General features: G+C 32.0%; 1 protein-coding gene across 1 annotated transcript; it reads right to left on the reverse strand.

Moving 5' to 3' along the window:
• Positions 1 to 4,593: 4,593 nt before the first annotated feature.
• Positions 4,594 to 18,207, reverse strand: Eph (Eph receptor tyrosine kinase). Its single transcript, XM_088188139.1, has 2 exons — positions 17,754 to 18,207; positions 4,594 to 8,010 (listed from the first exon to the last, which is right to left on the reverse strand). Exons 1-2 carry the CDS (start codon positions 18,094 to 18,096, stop codon positions 5,300 to 5,302), a joined length of 3,054 nt encoding a protein of 1,017 aa, XP_088044265.1. The 5' UTR covers positions 18,097 to 18,207; the 3' UTR covers positions 4,594 to 5,299.
• Between the last annotated feature and the right edge of the window lie 1,850 nt (positions 18,208 to 20,057).

Consider the following 20,057-nt stretch of genomic DNA (forward strand, 5'->3'; position numbering starts at 1 on the left):
AAAGTGAATCTCATAGTCTGGTAGTGGTTGGAGTCATTATCGGAGTCAACAAAAATATCAGGTACTGTAGAATACCTGCGTAAATGAAAAGTAGCTTTCGAGAAGTTCCATTAATTTGTTCTACATTGTAATTCTTCTGTTATTCATTTGTGAACTGTTCAATCAACACACCAGCTATTATATAACTGCTGAGGGAGATAAATTCTCCGTCGTAAGTCCGAGCTAAACAGGTAGTTACTAAGTGAGGAGTTTTTGTATATTGAAAAATTTAAGGGTAAATCAAATGAAAACCTTAAAAGTAATGTAATTTACCAGCATATAGTTTGAAGTACGAATCAGGCCTTTAACGCGTAGATCAAAATGGTATCAAAGCAGAATAGCTTCTCATCATTCGTTATTTAAATAGTGAGGAGATGAAACCCATTGAAATTCCCAGACGAAGGTTTAGTAGGATGATGCATGTCTGTCACTTCAGAAAATGTACGATTAGGCTAGCAAGTTCTGAAACGGCGTGACGTCTTTAGCACTCAATGCCAAATAATAACATGAGTCCATTGCAGCATGAAGAAAACTCGCCTAGTAACAGTGAACGATATAGCATGTCGTGGATCAGCACTTCTTATCGTCCAAAGTGGGTACACCAGTTGACTTCAGAATTCAAATACAAGAATCAACAAAGTAATGGGACCATACCTTGACACCGAAGCTGAATGAATTCCACACACCAATATCAACTAAACATTTATGTTGGGTCTCTTTTCCAAATCTTGAACATCGTAAAACTTGCCCGTTCTAGCCATTGATTTTCACGACTTTGGACAAAGAGATATAACAGGCGGTATACCTATGGCTGGGCGTTTGTTTTATACACTTTTTAAGAAAACGTATCGACGGCTTTAAGTGCAAAATTGCTAACTCTATATTTGACAACTTTACAGGAGAAACAAAAGAGTAAAGAGCCAACTTGAATAAAGGAAAATAAAACAATATCTAGAAGTTTGTAGTTTACTTGAAGATTTTAGAAATAACATCTTTTTGCGCAGTATTTTGATTAAAGGTACAAGATGACATTGTTAAGTCATTTTCACCCAAAAGTGGAGTTAGCAAATTTACACTTTAAGCCATTGATATGTCTTTTTGTAACTTTTCAATAATAGAAAGAAATAATACACTTTTCTTCATACTTACATGTTACTTTTTAGGAAATTTTGTTATATAAAGATGGCAGTGCAAGAGTAGAAATCTTCAGAAACCATAATGTTTAAAATTCGCCGCAGTGTATAATAAAAATTATACTATGCAAAGATTTTATCACAAACATAAGAAAACTGAATCCATATGTAAAATTTTAGTTATAGCTATGCTTCGCAAGTAGAAATAAAACTAATTACATCAGTACAATAAAAAATATTGTTAAAAAATAATGAGTTTTGCCAAAGCAACTCGATAATATTTGAAAAAACGAGACATTTTTCATTTTCGTTATTGTTACGACATATATTTTAGCGTTAGCTTGAACAAAAATGCAAATTTATAAAATAAAATTTATGATTAGCTTCATATTTTATCGCCATATAAATTATGTTTTCTTATATAATATGCTTCTATAAAACAGAAGTCTTGTGTATCATAATTTCTTCAGATGCGTTGACTAACAAGAGTACATACATTATCTTAATTTATTATTAAAATATTGCTTTTTATTTTTAATTACACCTATTTAAACAAAAATTTTATTTGATTAATATATATTAAGTTTTAACGATTATATATTTATTATGATATTTATATAAAGCATCTAAACTTGATGTTTTTTAAGAAATATTTTAAAATTGTATTTTGTAATTCCTTTACAACTGCAAACATTACTTGTACTTTGATTAGCTCTGATATTATAACCTGAAAAATAAAGATCGCATATGCGCAAACAAGGTATAAATAAACAAAGTCATTTTTACACGCCAATTTTATTAATATATTTAATAAGTGAAAAATTACAATTACAACTGTCGTTACAGTGTTACACGATTACTATTGAAACATATAAGATCGTCAGAGAAATAATACAAATACATGCAGCACAATGCAAGAAATGTGAAAATAAACGGACAACTTACCAAGTATTAACTGATTGGCATGACAAATTATATAAAATTACAATAATTAGTAAATCCTTATACTTAAATAATCTTATATAAATATATGTGTTTCATATACGTGCCTATAAACACGTAGACATATAATAATATGTATGTGTTAAGCTAAATAAAATAAAAGGCTAACCGGATCGTCCAATTCTATGCGAATATCGTCTAGTACATACCGAAAATGTCATTTACAATTATGAATAATTGATATTAACCCTCGGATGAATATGATTATTTAATTTTTAATTTAGCTTTGTAATCGAAGGTTAATACAGCGGAAGAACCCACAACCTCATTATGGGTAAACATAATTAAACTATACCAATTATATCACTCAGCCATTTTAAAAAAACGTGTGAATTATATTACCTATCTGGTCGAGTGATGTGTAAAATGATTAAACAAGAAAAATAGTAATTCTGATTTAAAAACAATGTGATCGATCCTTCACTGATCAAATTATTTATATTGTACGAATATGTGTATTTATATATATATATATATATATATATATATAAATATATATCTCAAGGATCTACTAAATTACATATATCCAAGCTACAAATGTATACACATATGCATACAAAAAAATATACTTAATGCACTAAAATTTAAAATAATTCTGCTACTGTTAGATGAAATAAGTACAGAGATGGCTAAACAGTAGATCGTGGTCGATCGCCAACCCTCCATTCAGTCGAACCGGCTAATACCTATACTCTAACATTTTCAGATGATATTTTTTTAGGTCTCCAGATGAACAGTCAATATTAGTTATAAAAGTAGATCATGAATAATAATTTCTGGAGCAAAAGTCTGGCCATCCCCGATGTAGAACCTACATACATACATATTTGTATATAAAATAAATATTATGCAAGCTGTAAATCGCAAAAGCAAAAAAACATACACTGGAATTTTTCTTCATAAAAAACACAAAACTAATCACAGACATAATTGTTTCATTCAACATACATACATATATAAATATACTATATTTATGTATAATCTTTCCGGTCCGACAATTATTGCTATATGTATTTTGCGTTTCAGGCGAAATAATAAAAGAAAATGCATCTAACGTTTAAAAGCATTACTGAGATGTAAAAACATATTTATTAATCACCGTTCATATATAAAATATTATTGTATATACACATACCATAATATTAATTTATAATAATAAAATCTATAAGGTGATCGTTACCTTGAAACTTAGATTTTTCGTCTCAAATTTAATTGCATAATGTTCTTGTCATGGATGATTTATTCAACGTCTTATATATAATAATATTTAATATAATATAAATATACAATATTACAAAAGACATTTTTTTCGTTAAAATATTACAATCCTTACAAAAATTGTCATTATTCATACATAATAATTATAGTAATATTTAATGTATAAGACCTTTAATACAATTTATCTATCGCTATGTGCGTCTCTATGTATATGTGTGTATGTATTACATATGCGGAATAATTTAGTGCATATTAACACAGGGACGTGTATATGTACATGTATATATATATATATTTATATATATATATATATATATATATATATATATATATATATATATATATATATATATATATATATATATATATATATATATATATATATATATATATATATATATATATACATGTATATATGTATAAAATAATCTAGATATTCTATCCAAATACACATTATAATATATACAATATCAGATATTTATATTAAAATGCATACTATATGAAATAAAGTAATTGAAAATATAATGTAAAAAATAAATGCTGCCAAAAAATCTCTGTTTTACGTTGTTAAGCAGTATAAAAAACAATTATTCGAGCAACTTTATTGGGTCGGTTAATATATATTCCAATATAAACATATACAATTCGTTAATATTTTGTTTTATAAAATTAATTAATTAAATAATAAATGATTATAAGAGTATCAGTCATTCCAATATTCGATTATGCTCTTCGAAGACATCCGACGACGGCTTTGTCTTTCCATAACTCAAAATATTGTTTTACAAAAATTGGCTAGTCTCAACTACACGATGATCCAAAATCAATCATTTCTAATTTATATGAATTACATAATTATTTCTGAGTTTCATGGCACTCCGTGTATTATATACACAAGAGCTATTTAGGCAATTAAGTATTAAAAGCTAATCATCGTACATTAGAAAAGTATACTCTTTTATATTTGTTCTATCTAATAATATTTTAGTTTAATCCTTTACTATATTTGTAACAATTTTTATTCAATTAATAAAGTGATCTTTTTAAAATTCTATCGAGCGACAGAGAAAACTAAACAATACTTTGAATCTAACGGTGAAGTTAATAATATAGTTAATAATATTCGATTGTGAACCAAAAAGCAAAGGCATTTGCTTATATTTATTTATTTTTTACTAATAACTAAAATAATATTTATATATTTTCTTCTTTCGATTTTATCATATCATACGCCTTTACTTTTTGATTTACTTTTTTATAATGGTTTAAATATAATACGTACACGAATATAATACGTTTTAGGTAAAGCAAACGATGTACTTATCTATACAAAAAGAGCATTTTGCATCTTTGTTTATACTGTGAAGAATAATTTAGTCTAAAAATATCGTAAAAAATATTAAAAAATCCGAAAATTCGAGAAAAATAATATTCGAATTGCGCATCGACCCTGTACAATAAATACTTAAAAGTAATGGAAATTCGTTCTAATATAAATGCTTTGTTTGCGAAAGGAATGTAAAATGTTCCACGCAAAGATCTTAAATGCCAGCGACTAAAATTGACGGCGATTACATCTCTAAGTTTGTTGGCAAGATAAGAATACAACTGCCGTCTCCGTCGCCGTGTCTAAATAACATACACACACATACAACGTAGGAATAAAAATTAAAACAGTCAACTACTTAACGGCAATTTTTTTATGTTGAGCTAAAAATAAATTATTAAAGAGTGCTAAAGAACAAATTGGCAATGAATATCTTATTAAATATTAAATCACAATTATATAATCACATAAATTAAACACCACAAAAGGAAAACGAGTCTTATGTACATGTGCCGCAAAACGTCCGAAAATCTCATCGCGGTCTAAAAAGACTCAATATATAACTGCAGTAAAAAATCTGTTACACTAAGAACCCTTCGGTGCCGTTCACTCTGATCTGAGCCCGCATCGTTTGTACACTGTTCATGATTTTCTTCTGATGTCCCACTAGCGTGATGCCGAGCAGCGTCAACTGCTGCACGTTTAAATTGATGACCGAATCCATGTCGGTGATGTTGGCCGCATGAAACTTCTCCACGTACCTGGCCATTTTGATAGAATTCAACCAGTCTTCTACACAGCTGAAATGCGTCAGATCAGGAGCATCTCCCGCCAACGGATTGGCTGATCTGTTTTGAGCAATCTTGCGCAGAGTGTCCGGGCATCGAATCAGCTTATCGAGCGTCTTCACAATGCTAATAAAAGCTGGACGGTGCGTCCTCTCCTTTTGCCAACAGTCTAACATGAGCTGATAAATGGCCTCCGGGCAGTCCATCGGTGCAGGCAATCTATATCCCTTCTCGATGGACTTGATCACGTCTTGGTTGCTCCAATTCCAATAAGGTCGTTCACCGAACGACATCACCTCCCAGCAGACTATTCCGAGTGACCATACGTCGCTCGCAGAAGTGAATTTTCTAAATGCAATCGCTTCGGGCGCGGTCCAGCGCACCGGTATCTTGCCGCCTCGTGTCGTGTAAGCGCCCTCGGTAGTCGATTCGATCTCTCTCGATAATCCAAAATCAGCGATTTTACAAACTAATTGGGAATTTACTAAAACATTGCGAGCCGCCAGATCCCTGTGTACGTAGTTCATCTCCGATAAATATTGCATGCCGGCCGCTATTCCTCTTAACATGCCGACCAACTGCAACACTTGAAACTTGCCATCGTTCGCTCGCAAGAAAGTGTCAAGAGAGCCGTTCTCCATAAACTCGGTGATGATCATAACAGGATTGCATTTGGTGACGACACCCTGCAAAAATATGACATTCGGATGCTCAAACTGTCCCATAATTGAAGCCTCGGTTAGAAAATCGCAGCGGCTCTTATCGGCTGACCCCGGCTTCAGAGTTTTAATCGCAACGTCGATTTCTTGAATGCAGGCCGGCGGTAATTTCAGTTTTCCTCGGCACACATCACCGAATTCGCCGCCTCCTATTATGGCCTCAATTGTTATACAAGAGGCGTCAATCTCTCGCGCAAACTCTTTCACTGCCTGGTTAGGATCTTCATATGTGTGCGGATCGATGTAAGTCCGTGATGCTCCGGCGGCAGTGAACAGAGGAGTGGTCACGTTCGAATTAGTCTTTACCGGAATATTCTCGAGACCAGTGTACACTTCGCCGTTTCTATAATCCAACGTACTGCAATCGTTAGGTTGCTTCTTGTTACATTCGTCGTTTGCTCTGGATCGCAAAAATATTACAGTCATGATGATGATCACAACCAATAAAATGACAACGGCTACCATGGCTCCGGCTATAATTCTGACTTGCATGTTATCTTCTTCTCCGATGTAAGCAGGTCCCATTATTTGGCCAGTTCGCATGAATACTACCGTACTGTACTCACCCCATCCGTGTTGAGATTTGGCTCGCACTTGAAGACCGTATTCGGTTTGCTGTTGAAGTCCACTTATAGTAACTTGTACATCTGACGTAATAATTGTGCTAAAATTGCTGGCATCTGCATCTTGTTTTGCAAACCAACGTACTTCGTACGTGTCGACAACGTCGAATTCCGGCTCGTTGACTTCGTTGACCAACGGAGCGTCCCATGCTAAAGTGAGTTCTGAACTTTTCACTGAAATGACTCTGACTTTACTGACTGAGCTGACTATAGACGGTTCCGTCGTTATTGAAACTTCGACAAATTCAGGGTCGTGGTTGGATATTTTAGTGACACCGTTCTCGGAAAATACTTGAAATCTATACGTAGTGACGGGATTTAATCCTGAAACGGTGATTCTAGTATCGTTGAAAATTTCAGCCGAAGGTTGATATTGTACGGACGGTCCACATACTTCACATTTTATTTTATATACTGTGTCAGACCGTCCGCCTAGTTTTGAAGGAGGTCTCCATGATAATATGACAGTAGATTGATCAACAAAGGTCGCTGTCAGATTTTCAGGTGACGATGGCCATTGTGTGCAAGCCATGCTCTTGGGATCGTTTTCGGCTCGGAAATAACCAGAATCACATATGCATTCGGAAACGGCATATTTTGTAGATTTGGAATGTTCCGGGCAGAGCGAACAAGAGTCGTCGCTGGTGCTGGATTTGTACTGACCGGGAGGACATTGCATACAAGTTTGTTTTTCAAAGTCTGGTTCATATCCGGCTTTACATTTACAACTACCGGACGGATGAGCCCATTTTCCATCTCCTTTGCATAAATAAGTAGGATTATCGACGACTTCGGCGTTGGGTACGCACGTGCCGTTCGCTTGTTCAATCACAGTGACTTCTTTGCCAGTCGGTGTGACAGGAAAGTTGGCAAAGTTAATTACAACAGCCGGACAAGTGATGTAGTACACCTTGACGGCTAAAATCGAGATGCAAGCGCCTTGGTCTCTGAAAGCAAAATAGACACCTCGTTTGGCAATAGCGATGCTCTTAACCTCCGTGTTGATGACGACTTCCGAGTTTGTATTGAAACGCCCCTCGCCAGCAGCTATTCGACCGATGAGCTTGTAGGTATCAGGCTCCCAGGGTGGCTGTTCACGGGTAGCTACGTCGAACTCGTAATACAAAAGGCTGAATGTTTCTTTGCAGCTAAGGGCGTTACCTAAACAAAAATTAAAATTAAAATTAGCATTTAAAATATTACACAAATAAACAATTATGGTTTTTTAAATACATATTTACTCTCAAGTTAAAAAGTCATAAAGCTGAAGTTTATTTCGCTTAATAACAGGGGCATATGTTAAAGCGCAAACAATAAAATATTATTATGTATACATGCAAAACCCTTAGCATGTAGTTTATGAAGAGTCGTAAATTACAACCAGTCAAAATTTTACGATTCTTCTGAGAAGGGCAAGATATATTCGACATATGCTGGGTCAAATCTGCAATTTCTTATATAATCATAGTAATCATGCCAGACTACAATTGAATATTATTATTGAAAAATAAACAGGTAAAGTGATTTCCCATTATATGTTTAACCCTTTAGAGTTAATTGTTCATAGGTATTGAAATATATAGGTCTTAAGTTATTTGAAATTATATCTTAAAATTAATAATATTATAAATAAAATATAATAAAACAATTCTTATAAATAATAAACTTTTATAATCTAATAAGATTAATATTAGTACATTTCTTGAATTAATATCAATTAAATTCTATTAAATTATAAAAAAATAATTTCAATAAAAGAAAATAAAAATCTAGTAATAAATTACTATAATACTATTTATATTATAAATATATAATTTAACTTCTAAAGTTAATTCTGACAAAATAAAAGTTATTATATATAATATACACCTTGAAAGATATAATACAGAATAAATAGTTTTTTTTTTATTTAAATTAACTATATATTTATTCAAAATGGCTTGGACTTGTGGCAACACTTGTTAGAAAAGCTTTGGACTACAAATTATAATAATAAAACATTACTTATATTTATTTACTACTTTATTTTTTAAATGTAAATTAAGAATATACAAAATCTATGATTTTTCAATCGCAATCAATAAAAAAAACTTTATTTAATAACTTTAAATTTCTTTAAAAACTTTGTTGCACAAATTATAGCGTATACCACATGTAATGTATTGTGCTCAATTGTTTGTTTAAGATTGGTTCCCGCCAGCGATGCTAATTTGAAGGGCATGGTTGGTTTAAGAGCCGTCATAAATTACAGGCTCTATGAAGTATTTTAACAATTTGCCGCGTGAATCACGAGCGTGCGTTTCAGTTTAATACCTTTTTAACTCTGCTGTGATTCGAAGCAGCACATCAAGCATAGCCTTCTCGGAATTTTCAGTCCTCCATTGTACCTGAGATTGTATGCGGTACAAATGTTTACCTTTGAAAGTGCACCGCGCGAACCCATCGAACGAGTCGCAGAAGAAAATTTTTATTGAATGATGAAACTTTGAAACTAATTGGAAACAAAAAAGTCAAGCGATGAAAATCTTGGGTGAATATCGACCGATGTCGAAAGAATATTAAAGAGACAGGTTGAATCACTGTCACTTTAAGTGTTAATATGAAGTGAGCTTCGAAGTTTTTTTTTTATATTTTAAAGACATCTGGAAATAAACTAATTTTTCTCTACAAAAAATATAATTTTAGCAACTATTCGCAAATTTTACAATTTTCGCATCTATTTAGAATTTATAGCAAATTGTTAAAAATATGTTTCTATAACGACGAAATAATTCAAGGTAACACAAATAAAAAAAAAACATTAATGAACAGGCTGGGCCTGTTTATTAATGTTTTTTGTTTTTCCACGCCACAATTTCGTACTACGAGTAAAATATCTAATAATTTTGCGATTAAAGGGCTTGAAATTTTCCATAAATATGACAACGAATTAGGGGCAAAACGTTCAAATAACTTCCTACTAGTTTGAAAAAATATCCAATAGTCCTTTTTAAATTTTTAATTCAAAAGTGGCAGTCACTGACCTCTGCTGTAAATCAGAAGCTTGCCGACCAGTGACATTAAAAATAAACGAAAAAGATATTTTTATGAAATAAGAGTGACAGTATGCCGAAATTTCATTAAAAATGTATATTGCCATCAGATTGTTTCCCATGCTCGCATTTATGTACATTATTTATTATTATAGAGTGCACATATCCAGCATTATTTATTATATTATATAACTTTTAGTTCACACAAAAAACGAATATTATATAAGCTATCAAATAGAATCGATTCATAATTCTAATAATTTTAGCATATCGTGTGATACCGATATGTTATCTGGTGCTGATAGCAATGAAGAAATTCAAATACGAAATACACTCAACACTCTTTTTGTGCGATTTCCAAGTTATGCGGATATTTTAATGCATTTTTTTTAAATACATAAATTTGGAAAAAAATTACAATTTTGTACTGTTTAAATCATGTTGCGTCTGCTATCGCTGAATTACGACCCACACTAAATGCATGCTGGAATGCAGATGTGTAAAAGTCAATGCAAACATTGAAACAGTGTCAATATCAGCTGAAATCGTTAATTTAGCGCATAGATTTGGCGGAGAGGGATTTGATACCTTCAACGAAAATGATATCGACGAATTACTAATGGCTAATATCGATTTAACTCTGACAATGAACCAGAGAACGATGACATGGTGGAAGAAATACCAGTTCCCCTCACGGCAAATATAATTCGGGAAGGTCTACAACTTTGCCGTAAATTGGAAGACCATTTTATTTTTCATGATACGAATTCCGAACTAGCCTTCAAGTTTCAACGTGGGCTCAAAAATTAAATTTCTGAGTATGAGGACTGCATAAACAATTAGTCATCGAAACAAGAAAATCCGAACAAACTTTGATCGCTAATCTGCAGGGAACAATGACGAGATCGACGCTGATACTACTTCTGGGCATACTATTTCTTCCGAAGAAGAGAGCGATTTTAGGCCATATCGCAAATCGCAACGAAAATTATCATACTTTGTAATTAAAAGTATTATTATTTCTCTAGTGGATGCCTGGCGTTAGAGATGTCAGCGATCCTTAATATTTTCCCAATGATGAGAGACATTCTTAAAATGTCTTATAAAGTACTCCGATCTCCCAGACAAAAAATCGCGGGTTCATATAAAATTTAAAACCGCAAATTTGAACTTGATATTTGCTGACTAACCAAATGGTTTATCATTTTTTAAATTGCTTGTACATAATTTCGTAAATATGTTCAATATAATATAACAAGACATCCCCTAAGGTAGCAGTTTCCAACCTCTATGCTACTACGCCTCCCCGAAAAAAAATTTTTTCCGCGCCTCCATACCCTTTATTTATTTAATAGATATAATAATGTAGTTTTTTTGGTAATAATTTTGTTTTAATTAAGTTGTTATTGTTGTGTAAACAAAATATGCGCGCGAGCAAGATGCACCCCCCACCCCCGCGGTCACAGCGGCGTATGAAGCGACGCCTGTGCGTATTTGTGGAACTGGCGTCGGCGTTAAACGTCATTGTGACGTCACTAAGTTGCTCTAACATGAGTGCTTTGTGAATTCGCAAACGGTAGAAGCATATGCATTGCTTTGCAATACAAAGATTCATACTCTCCACTAAGATTCATTTAAAATTGAATTATGGTTTCATTTTGAACTTTTGTTTTAGTAGGTTATCGCATGATAATTCTATTAAGTTTTCTTTTTCGGTGATTGTCAGCTCAAATTCGTCTTCTTTATTGTCGATTAATGGATTCTGTATCCACAAAAACTTTGAGATATCAAGGTCTTTGAAATAATTCGAAAAATACAACATTATTCGCATCCGAGTGTTCAATAAAAAGATTTCTTGCTTCAATATTGGCTGTGGCCCAGAAATATTTTAAAAGTGAAAACATATCCAACTCATTCTTTTGTAAATTTGATTTCCATAACTTCAGCTTTTTGAGCAAGTGGATGCATTTGTGATCCCTGCAATGATTTATTTAAACCGCTCAATTTTCCAAAAAATTCAACCAAATAGGCAGGTTTAACAATAAAATGTTTGTTTTCTTCTAGAAAGGTTGCTATTTCTTCAATGAGTTCAACCACCATTTGAATCACCTTTGCACGAGATAGCAGCGAACTTCACAATAATACAGAAGTGAGGTATAATTGGCTTCCATATCAACACACAGCTTTACGAACAGCTTAAAAATAAACATTCATTCACTGAATGAATTTATTTATTTGTAGATATTATGGTATGGAAATTATATTTTTATTAAAAAGTTTTGGCCCCTCCCAGGTTGGAAACCGCTGCCCTAATATTTAAGTATTTAATAAAATATATTTAAATACGAAAACAAGTATATTATTAACAACATACTTGTGCAAACGACTAATTTTCTTAGTGAAGATTGCAAAATAATTTTTAACCGATTGTTAATAATTATTTTTAACTGAAATAAAATGGCTGCGGCCCAACTAATCCCCAGAAATAGTGTTTGCGATCCATGTTTAATACCCCTGTAATAATCAGTGAACATTGTAAAATCCGTATATATTAGTTAATTTTATTTTACAATTGGATCAAATAAAGTTTTATTTTATTATGTTAGATCTGTTTTGTAAAAAATGTCCATCGGTCCCGGTTTCGCAAAATTTACGAGATGATCTTTTTTAGCTCCCACAGTATCCCAAAATGAACAAAAATTTCTGTGATGACCTTTTCTCAGCATCCCAAATTTAACAAAAAATTATAAGATAACCTATTTTTAGCTATTCCGGTTTAGAGGTGCATAATTATGGTAAGTCTACTTTAAACATATGTACATGAATTGTGCAATTTATTCTCTCATTATAAAAAACGTATTCGGAAAACCACCTTAAAATATAATGAGCTTTTGGCTTTAACGGAAACCTCTTCGCCAAAAAAAAGCTCAGTTTCAAGATTTGAAAACTGTTTCCAAATTTTAAAAATGATTGAATCTTCCTGAAAAAGCTTCTTTTATTTCTTCAATAATTGACAAATAGTTATTGATTGCTCTCTCATTAATATCAATATTCGATACGTCCACTTTTGATAGAAACAGAATAATGTTTTCGTACAAAGTTAATGCTATGCCCACGTCCTTATTATGTTTATTAAAATATTGTGTTACATTTATCATATAGAAACGTTTGCTGCAAATTTGTGTAATTAACGTCATTTTACTGTAGAAAGAACATTATTTCACCAAGGAGGATATCAAAACTTGTACATTAGAAAAAGGCATATATGTATCAATTTCGCATCAGACCTTGACTACATTTATCGCAAACAATGTGACGTTACAGTAAAACTCAATAATTGGATATTCAATATCTTATTTGAGATGAGTAATACATCTAAAGTTTTTTAAGCGTTAAAACTGTATATTTAAATATAATTTTATTTTATATAAATAATTCTGTAAATCATATAGTATCTACACCGGTAGTTTTTTCCGTGAAATTTATTAATTTTTCTCCCATAACATTTCCAGATTTGTATCTATCTAACAATAATTGACCAGTTATATCGGTACTTTCATTCAAATAAATCGAACAAGTTTCGTAGCTTTTTAAATCGCAAATTAATTGGATAGACGTATTCTCGTTCATAGTTAAAATTCAATATTTTACTGTATTGAGATTAATTGGCAATTATTTTATCAAGTTTATAATAAAATTGTTATTAAATAGGAAAACTACGAATCGCCGCATCCTAAAAGCAGGCTTCTATTAAAAGCTCTCGCTCAGAAAACGATTTTCCGTGTTTTGCAATACAATGCGCCCGATTAAAACTAGCTGATGTAATATTATTTTTAGACGCAAGAAAGGATTTGAATGCACTAGTTAAGTTATGCTTTTTATTTTAGCTTTTGTGAAAAATATTATTTTTATCTCTTCATTTGCGAATTAAAAAGTTTTAAAATGTCATTCTACATTATAACTTTTAGCACAATGCAAATTATTTTTAAATGCTTATGAACGAGGTGTTCCAGAGGAAGTGCGAGACCTGGGACAACCTTTTGAAGACTACGGAGGGAAATATAAAATGTTAATAATAGTTCAGTTGTATGCAATTAAAAAAAGTATTGAACAGAAACTTTTCATGCTTTAGCCCTAAAAAATTCGTTAATTATTCCAGAATAATTAAAAATATGTTGTTTAGCGTCGATTTATGTAGTCACTCTTGACTTAATGTCGATCATAGAAAGTTTATAATACTTTTTAGAACACTAAATTACGAAGCACGATTAAGTAATATGTATAAGAATTTCGTTCTAAATTTTAAAATGGAAATGAATTCTTTTACAATAATTGCTTTAGTAATAATTTTGCCTTTGAAGTTGTCATATACTAATACATTATCTACTGCGTTTATATAAAAATATTCACCACACTACGTTTGATCCATTTCAAATTCTGAAATTATTTCATTTTCAGTTTTTTTTTTAATTCTTTACAAGAACTGACTTTCAAGTTTTTTCAATACTTTCTTGATATCTTAATATATTGTTTCGTTTGATGTGCTACTTTTAGCAAATTAAATCTAACTTAAAGTTACAACACATTGCTAAGAAAGTCACTAGTTTATCAGCGTCTATCCTTGGTCAACCTATTTTTTAATATAAATATATTTAATATAATAAAAATACAATATCAAGTACATTTTAATACAATATCATACAATTAGACTCATAATATACTGGAATATAAATCACAGTCAATTATTTTTGCTGTTGAAAATTTTATGCTAAATGTTTTATCAAGTTCGTATTTTTGTTTACTATTTATTGGTCATTCGATTTCTTAAAATTTGGTCTTTTAAATTAATTTTAAGGTTAAATGGTACAAGTAGAACGGAAAATTGTAAATAAGACTGTTCTGTATTGTGTTTAATTACGTCCAATGATCGATCTTTATAAATATTTTTCCAATTGGAATTTGATTGAAAACCTATTAATATTCATATTTCACATTCAACTGCTCGAAAATCACAAAATTAAGATTATCTGCTGATTGTCTGGGTGCAAAATATATAAAGTTTCTGAATAGTGCCTAACTGAATAACTGGCGAAAACTATTTTGTATTTTGAAAATATTTTAAACTATGTATTTAAAAAACGTCACGATTGAAAAATTACAATATAGCTTAGAACGTTTTAGACAATAAAAAACTGTTTTTTACAATTTAATATTTTTTTTTAATTTTACCAAAATAAGTAAACAATTTTTTTCGGTATTTAAGAAAATCTAGCTTTATCCATTCTTCATTAAATAAATTTTCAATGATTTAACTATTAGACGTTGTTGTACATACCATTTATTTAATTTTTCTGGAAACAGTACACACAAGAAAAAACGCTGTACATATATTAAATTAATCTCTTTAGACAATTTCCGAAATGTGTTTTTTATGTAAAACATATTTACACTTGTACATTAAAACCGATATCGTGCATGTCGTACGCTGATAAAAAATATATACGTGCCACTTTTGGCACGCGTGCCATAAGTTTTTTAAGGCAATCCATCATTATAGGTTTTCTCCAAGGAAATTACAAAATAAAGTGAGGCAAAAATTGCAATCTTTTTTAAATATTGTCTTTCTGTACTTAATTTATTAGATTATGTCTATAAAGAAAGTTAACATTACTCACCAATTGTGGTATTTATTTATTATTGGCAACAAATTATATGGTCAGAATTTTATTATCAGCCTGGTCATAATTATAATAAATAAATATTAAGTGATCAGAATAAAAATATAGGACTATCATGTATTAAAAAATATTATAACATTTACAAATATAAATGGGCAATAAGTTATTTATTTTAGAAAAAGAAATACGAAGCGGGAATAACGACAGAACGGCGGCGGTGAGAACGCTTGGCTTGTGTGACATCTGACAATGTTGCGAGCTAAACCAAGCAAGTTGGCCTTAAAACACTAATGAGCATGTATTATGCTGACAATATGTCAGCATAAAGCTGATTTAGAGGTTGGAATATAGATCATATACTATAAAGCAACCGCACACTAAAATTACACACAACGATAATTCTGAATATAGAAGATTGTTTGATTTTCAAATATATCTTACTTTTTAATTATTAACTTTTTTATATTCAACTTTATTTTTAAGTAAAAATTTTTGTAAAAATAGGAACTGTAAGTGTATCATACCAATGTAAATTACTAATATAATTGTAAAATATATCTAAAACATGGTATTTTTAAATTAAAATCATATTGACATCTGTGATATAGACATTATTTTTTGTATAAAGTGACGTAATATTACATATACATACAGTCCGTCCAATATATGAACGCTCATCGTCACTGTATTGGTGAGAGAATATAATAGGGTGACCATGTGAAAATACAAGTGCAATTAATTTTTACTTTTTTAATTTAATTTGTGAGGAAAGTGTAAAATATCCCTTTCTTACTTTTTTTGTTTATTTATATACATATTTAACTCAAAAACATGAGAGCAGTTTTGGTATCACTCTCCAGGTTGAAAATCTGTTCAATAAAATATTTTTTAAAATACCAATAGAACATTACAGGAATTGTTTTATTGATTATAAAATACCACAACATGACAATAGTTAATAATAAAAATATAACACATTATAATTTTTAATTCAATTTCCAACGTATGGTCATCCTACTTTTAAAACAGCCCTGATTTAGTATTTGAAACGTTCTCCTATCGGTGTAAACAAATTTGCGGAAAACTATGTATGTATGCATGCATGCGTACACGCACCCTTGTTTACAACACAACGATGATGAGCGCTAACATCTTGGATGGGCTATACATGTGTATATTGATCATTTGTGAACAGAATTTTCGCTTATAGAAATTTTCGCTGTGCAATTTTAGTTTGCGCAATAAACACCGAACCATAGTATATATACTGGCTATAATTTATAAAAAACTAACTAGTAAACTGCAATAAATACTGACTGAAAAAATGATTCAAACCGTCTGTCAAAATAATTCTTACCATTTAATATAAATTTTGACCAGTCCAGATTAAATTTCAACTATTTAATATAAATTCCGACCAATTACTATAAATTCTGAACATCTGATATTTATTTCGGCCTATATATTCTGATCTTTTAATATAAATTCTAACCAGAAAAATACGAGCCTTTATGTATGTTGATGTTAGATTCTTGACTGGGGTTTTCCACGACATAAATGCTCTCCGTCAGATCCTACTTGTAGTGAAATTTATTTTTGACTGTACTAACATCAAGTATTAAGTAGATAATTACATTGTCCATGTATACACTTGACTATAATTGAGAAAATAGCAATATTCTAGTAATTTTGTTAGTAATTTTAAGATTTATTTTTCAATTAGCAAAGGACTGGAATCTAATTTTTTTAAATTACAATGTCTCGTGGTCACTATATGACAGTATTTCATGCTCATTTTACATAGCATTATGACTTTGACGAGGAGAAAAAAGAAGTACATTTTATTATTTTTAAATGTATGACATTATCACAAATACGTTTAACATGTTCACAATTCTGAACTTTATGACTTCGACATAAATAAAAAAGAATGCAGTATTTTTTATGTGTGACAATATAGCAAAGTCGTTTTCCATGAACATATAAGCTTTATTACTTCGACGAGAAAGAAAAAAAAAAAATGCATTTATTTAAATGCACAATATGATAGCCATTATCCATTGTCATATTTCTGAGATTTATGACTTGGACATGAAGGAAGAATATAGTATTTTTTTTTAAAGTGACAATATATGTTAAAATCGTTTTTTATGCATGCATTGTGAGGGTTTATGGCTTGAAAGGAAAAACTTACCAGGGAAGAGCGAGCAATCCCGGATAGTGAACTTGATCTCGATGTAGATGCGGTTAGCCTGCTCTCGCTCAATGAATGGCGTCCAAAGCCAGTTGTTGACGTTGTTGTAGGCCACGTCGCAGACGACGTAGGAACGCCAGTTGATGCCCTTCTCGAAGTTTGTGAACGATTCCTCAATCCAGCCGGGCGTGCTGGTGACCGTGTCGAACGGGTAGCGCGTCCACTCGAGTTTCTGCTCGACCGTAGTATCGAGCAGCACCACCTGCTCGGCGGATGAGCCGATGACGAACACCACTAACAGCAGCGCCGGTCGCAGGAGCGAGGAGAAGCGCGCCGTCGCCATGCTGGAGGCGACGGCGCCGCACGACCACTTGACGCAGGAGCCGCCCCGACTATTCGCTCATGGCGTCCGAGCGCCGGACAGTGTTGCCACTATCGTCGGACGGTCTGCTCTAGCGACCTCTCTCTTTCTCTCTTGCCGACCGCTTTCTCCACCCTTTCGGGAAAATCAAAAATATTTAAATGTGGGAAATTTAAATCGCTACAACTAATTAAATTAAATATAAACTGTAGGTAAATTAATTAAATGTAAGCAAAGCTCTAATTATTTTATTAAAATAAAACTAGATACTAATCATTTAGTAACAGGCCAACGCCGCATTTGTACAAATACTCTGAAGCGATTTGGCTCACGCACGAAAATCCTGCTAGCACTTAAGTAACGCCGTTTTTTCCGCATGAAACATGACAACTTTTGAATTACAAGGAATTTAAAAAATCATATGTTGTGACTTGTATTATATCATTTATTACAATTATTTGTTACTTATCAATTTATATAGGTGCCTCACTCAGAAACCAGAGTGTTATGAACATTTGTTCTGCTTTTTTATGCTTTTGACTCTAACGTCTGCGTAAGTGGCCAACAACGTGTTCCTACATAAATACGTTTTATTAATTAAAATTGAATTTTTTATCGCCATGCGCGTGATTATTCCCCAAACATCGGTTAAAAATTGTAATGAATCGTTTATCAAATGTCATCTTGTGTTATGTGTCTTACATAAATTATGTCACAGATTTAGAAGGGGGGTGGTCAGCGGATTTATGGTATGAAATAAACAAAAGTCTGGCTCAACGAAATCTTATGACATAGAAAGGGAGGAGAATAATAGTAGTCTCTTCGTTTGGTCGCCGTTGCTGTCGCGTATCGCGGTCGCGCATCCCCAAATGCCACCTTTAAGACGACTTTTGCGCGTGTGCCAAATTGCTTCATTATATGAGTGCTCGTATACGTGTTCAAGCCCGGCGATGCCGTCACTAATCGGCAGTATTCAAAACTAATACTAATAATATATAATGTTTGTATTGAATTCAAACATTTATTTATTTGTTAATTAATTACAATTTTTTTGAATAAAATTAAAAAAATTAACATAAAATTTAAAAATATAAGCGACGCATACCTAAAGTATACATCGTCCTACATAAACTGTGCCAGATCAGCATAGCATAGCCAAACACATACATATTTAGCTTAGCACGCAGGATAGCTTGAGCCAGAGGAAAACCAGTGAGAATTGTATATGCGCAAAAACTGGATGCGATCGTGATTTACGTGGAGATTCGATCACACGTAGCTTGATCGCACAGCTGTCGATGCTCTGTGACACATATTATCATTGCCGTTCCCAAGCAACTTCACGAAATACTTCATGTCATAGACATTACGTCCCGAAGACAAGGAATTGTACCCATGGGTACTCAGTACAAAAGCATTAAGATTAAAATATGGATCTTTGGTGACGAAAAGGTGACGGGTGGCAATTAGATAGCACAGATTGAACCGCTGCAGTGATGTTTTATTGATGATACGAATTGTTTTGTTGTTTAACGCGTTTATTTCAAAAATATTAATGGGTACAATAATATACAGATATGTTAAATACACAATACTGGTTTATAACCATTTTCATTGCTTAAAATTAATAAATAAAAAATAATAAGTTATCCCTAAGTGTAATTAAGTAAAGATTCAGGGGAAAACACACAAAACCTTTTAAATACGAATTGTTTACATGGTTTACAAAGTACGGGGCGCGTGCACGAATCGCCTGAAGATTGCCAGTCGAAAGAATAACCGTCACGCCAGTGCTACTCAAGTGGTGCGAAGTTTTGCCCATAACGAATCTAGGCTCCCACAGATCCGTTCCTTACTTACTCTGTAGGAGGCCTACACCGATTTATATTTGAATATAGATTTTGTTATGGCCAAAACTTGGCGGCCTTTAAGTAACACTGCCG

This window comes from Plectrocnemia conspersa, unplaced genomic scaffold, assembly GCF_051122295.1.
Source record: "Plectrocnemia conspersa isolate PC_06_02 unplaced genomic scaffold, ASM5112229v1 ptg000006l, whole genome shotgun sequence".
In the NCBI taxonomy this organism is placed as follows: domain Eukaryota; kingdom Metazoa; phylum Arthropoda; class Insecta; order Trichoptera; family Polycentropodidae; genus Plectrocnemia; species Plectrocnemia conspersa.

Coding starts and splice junctions, on each gene's coding strand:
- Eph (XM_088188139.1), bottom strand. CDS start 18,096: ATGGCGACGGCGCGCTTCTCCTCGCTCCTGCGACCGGCGCTGCTGTTA. Junction 8,011..17,753: donor GGATTGCTCGCTCTTCCCTG/GTAAGTTTTTCC, acceptor ATTTTTGTTTAG/GTAACGCCCTTAGCTGCAAA.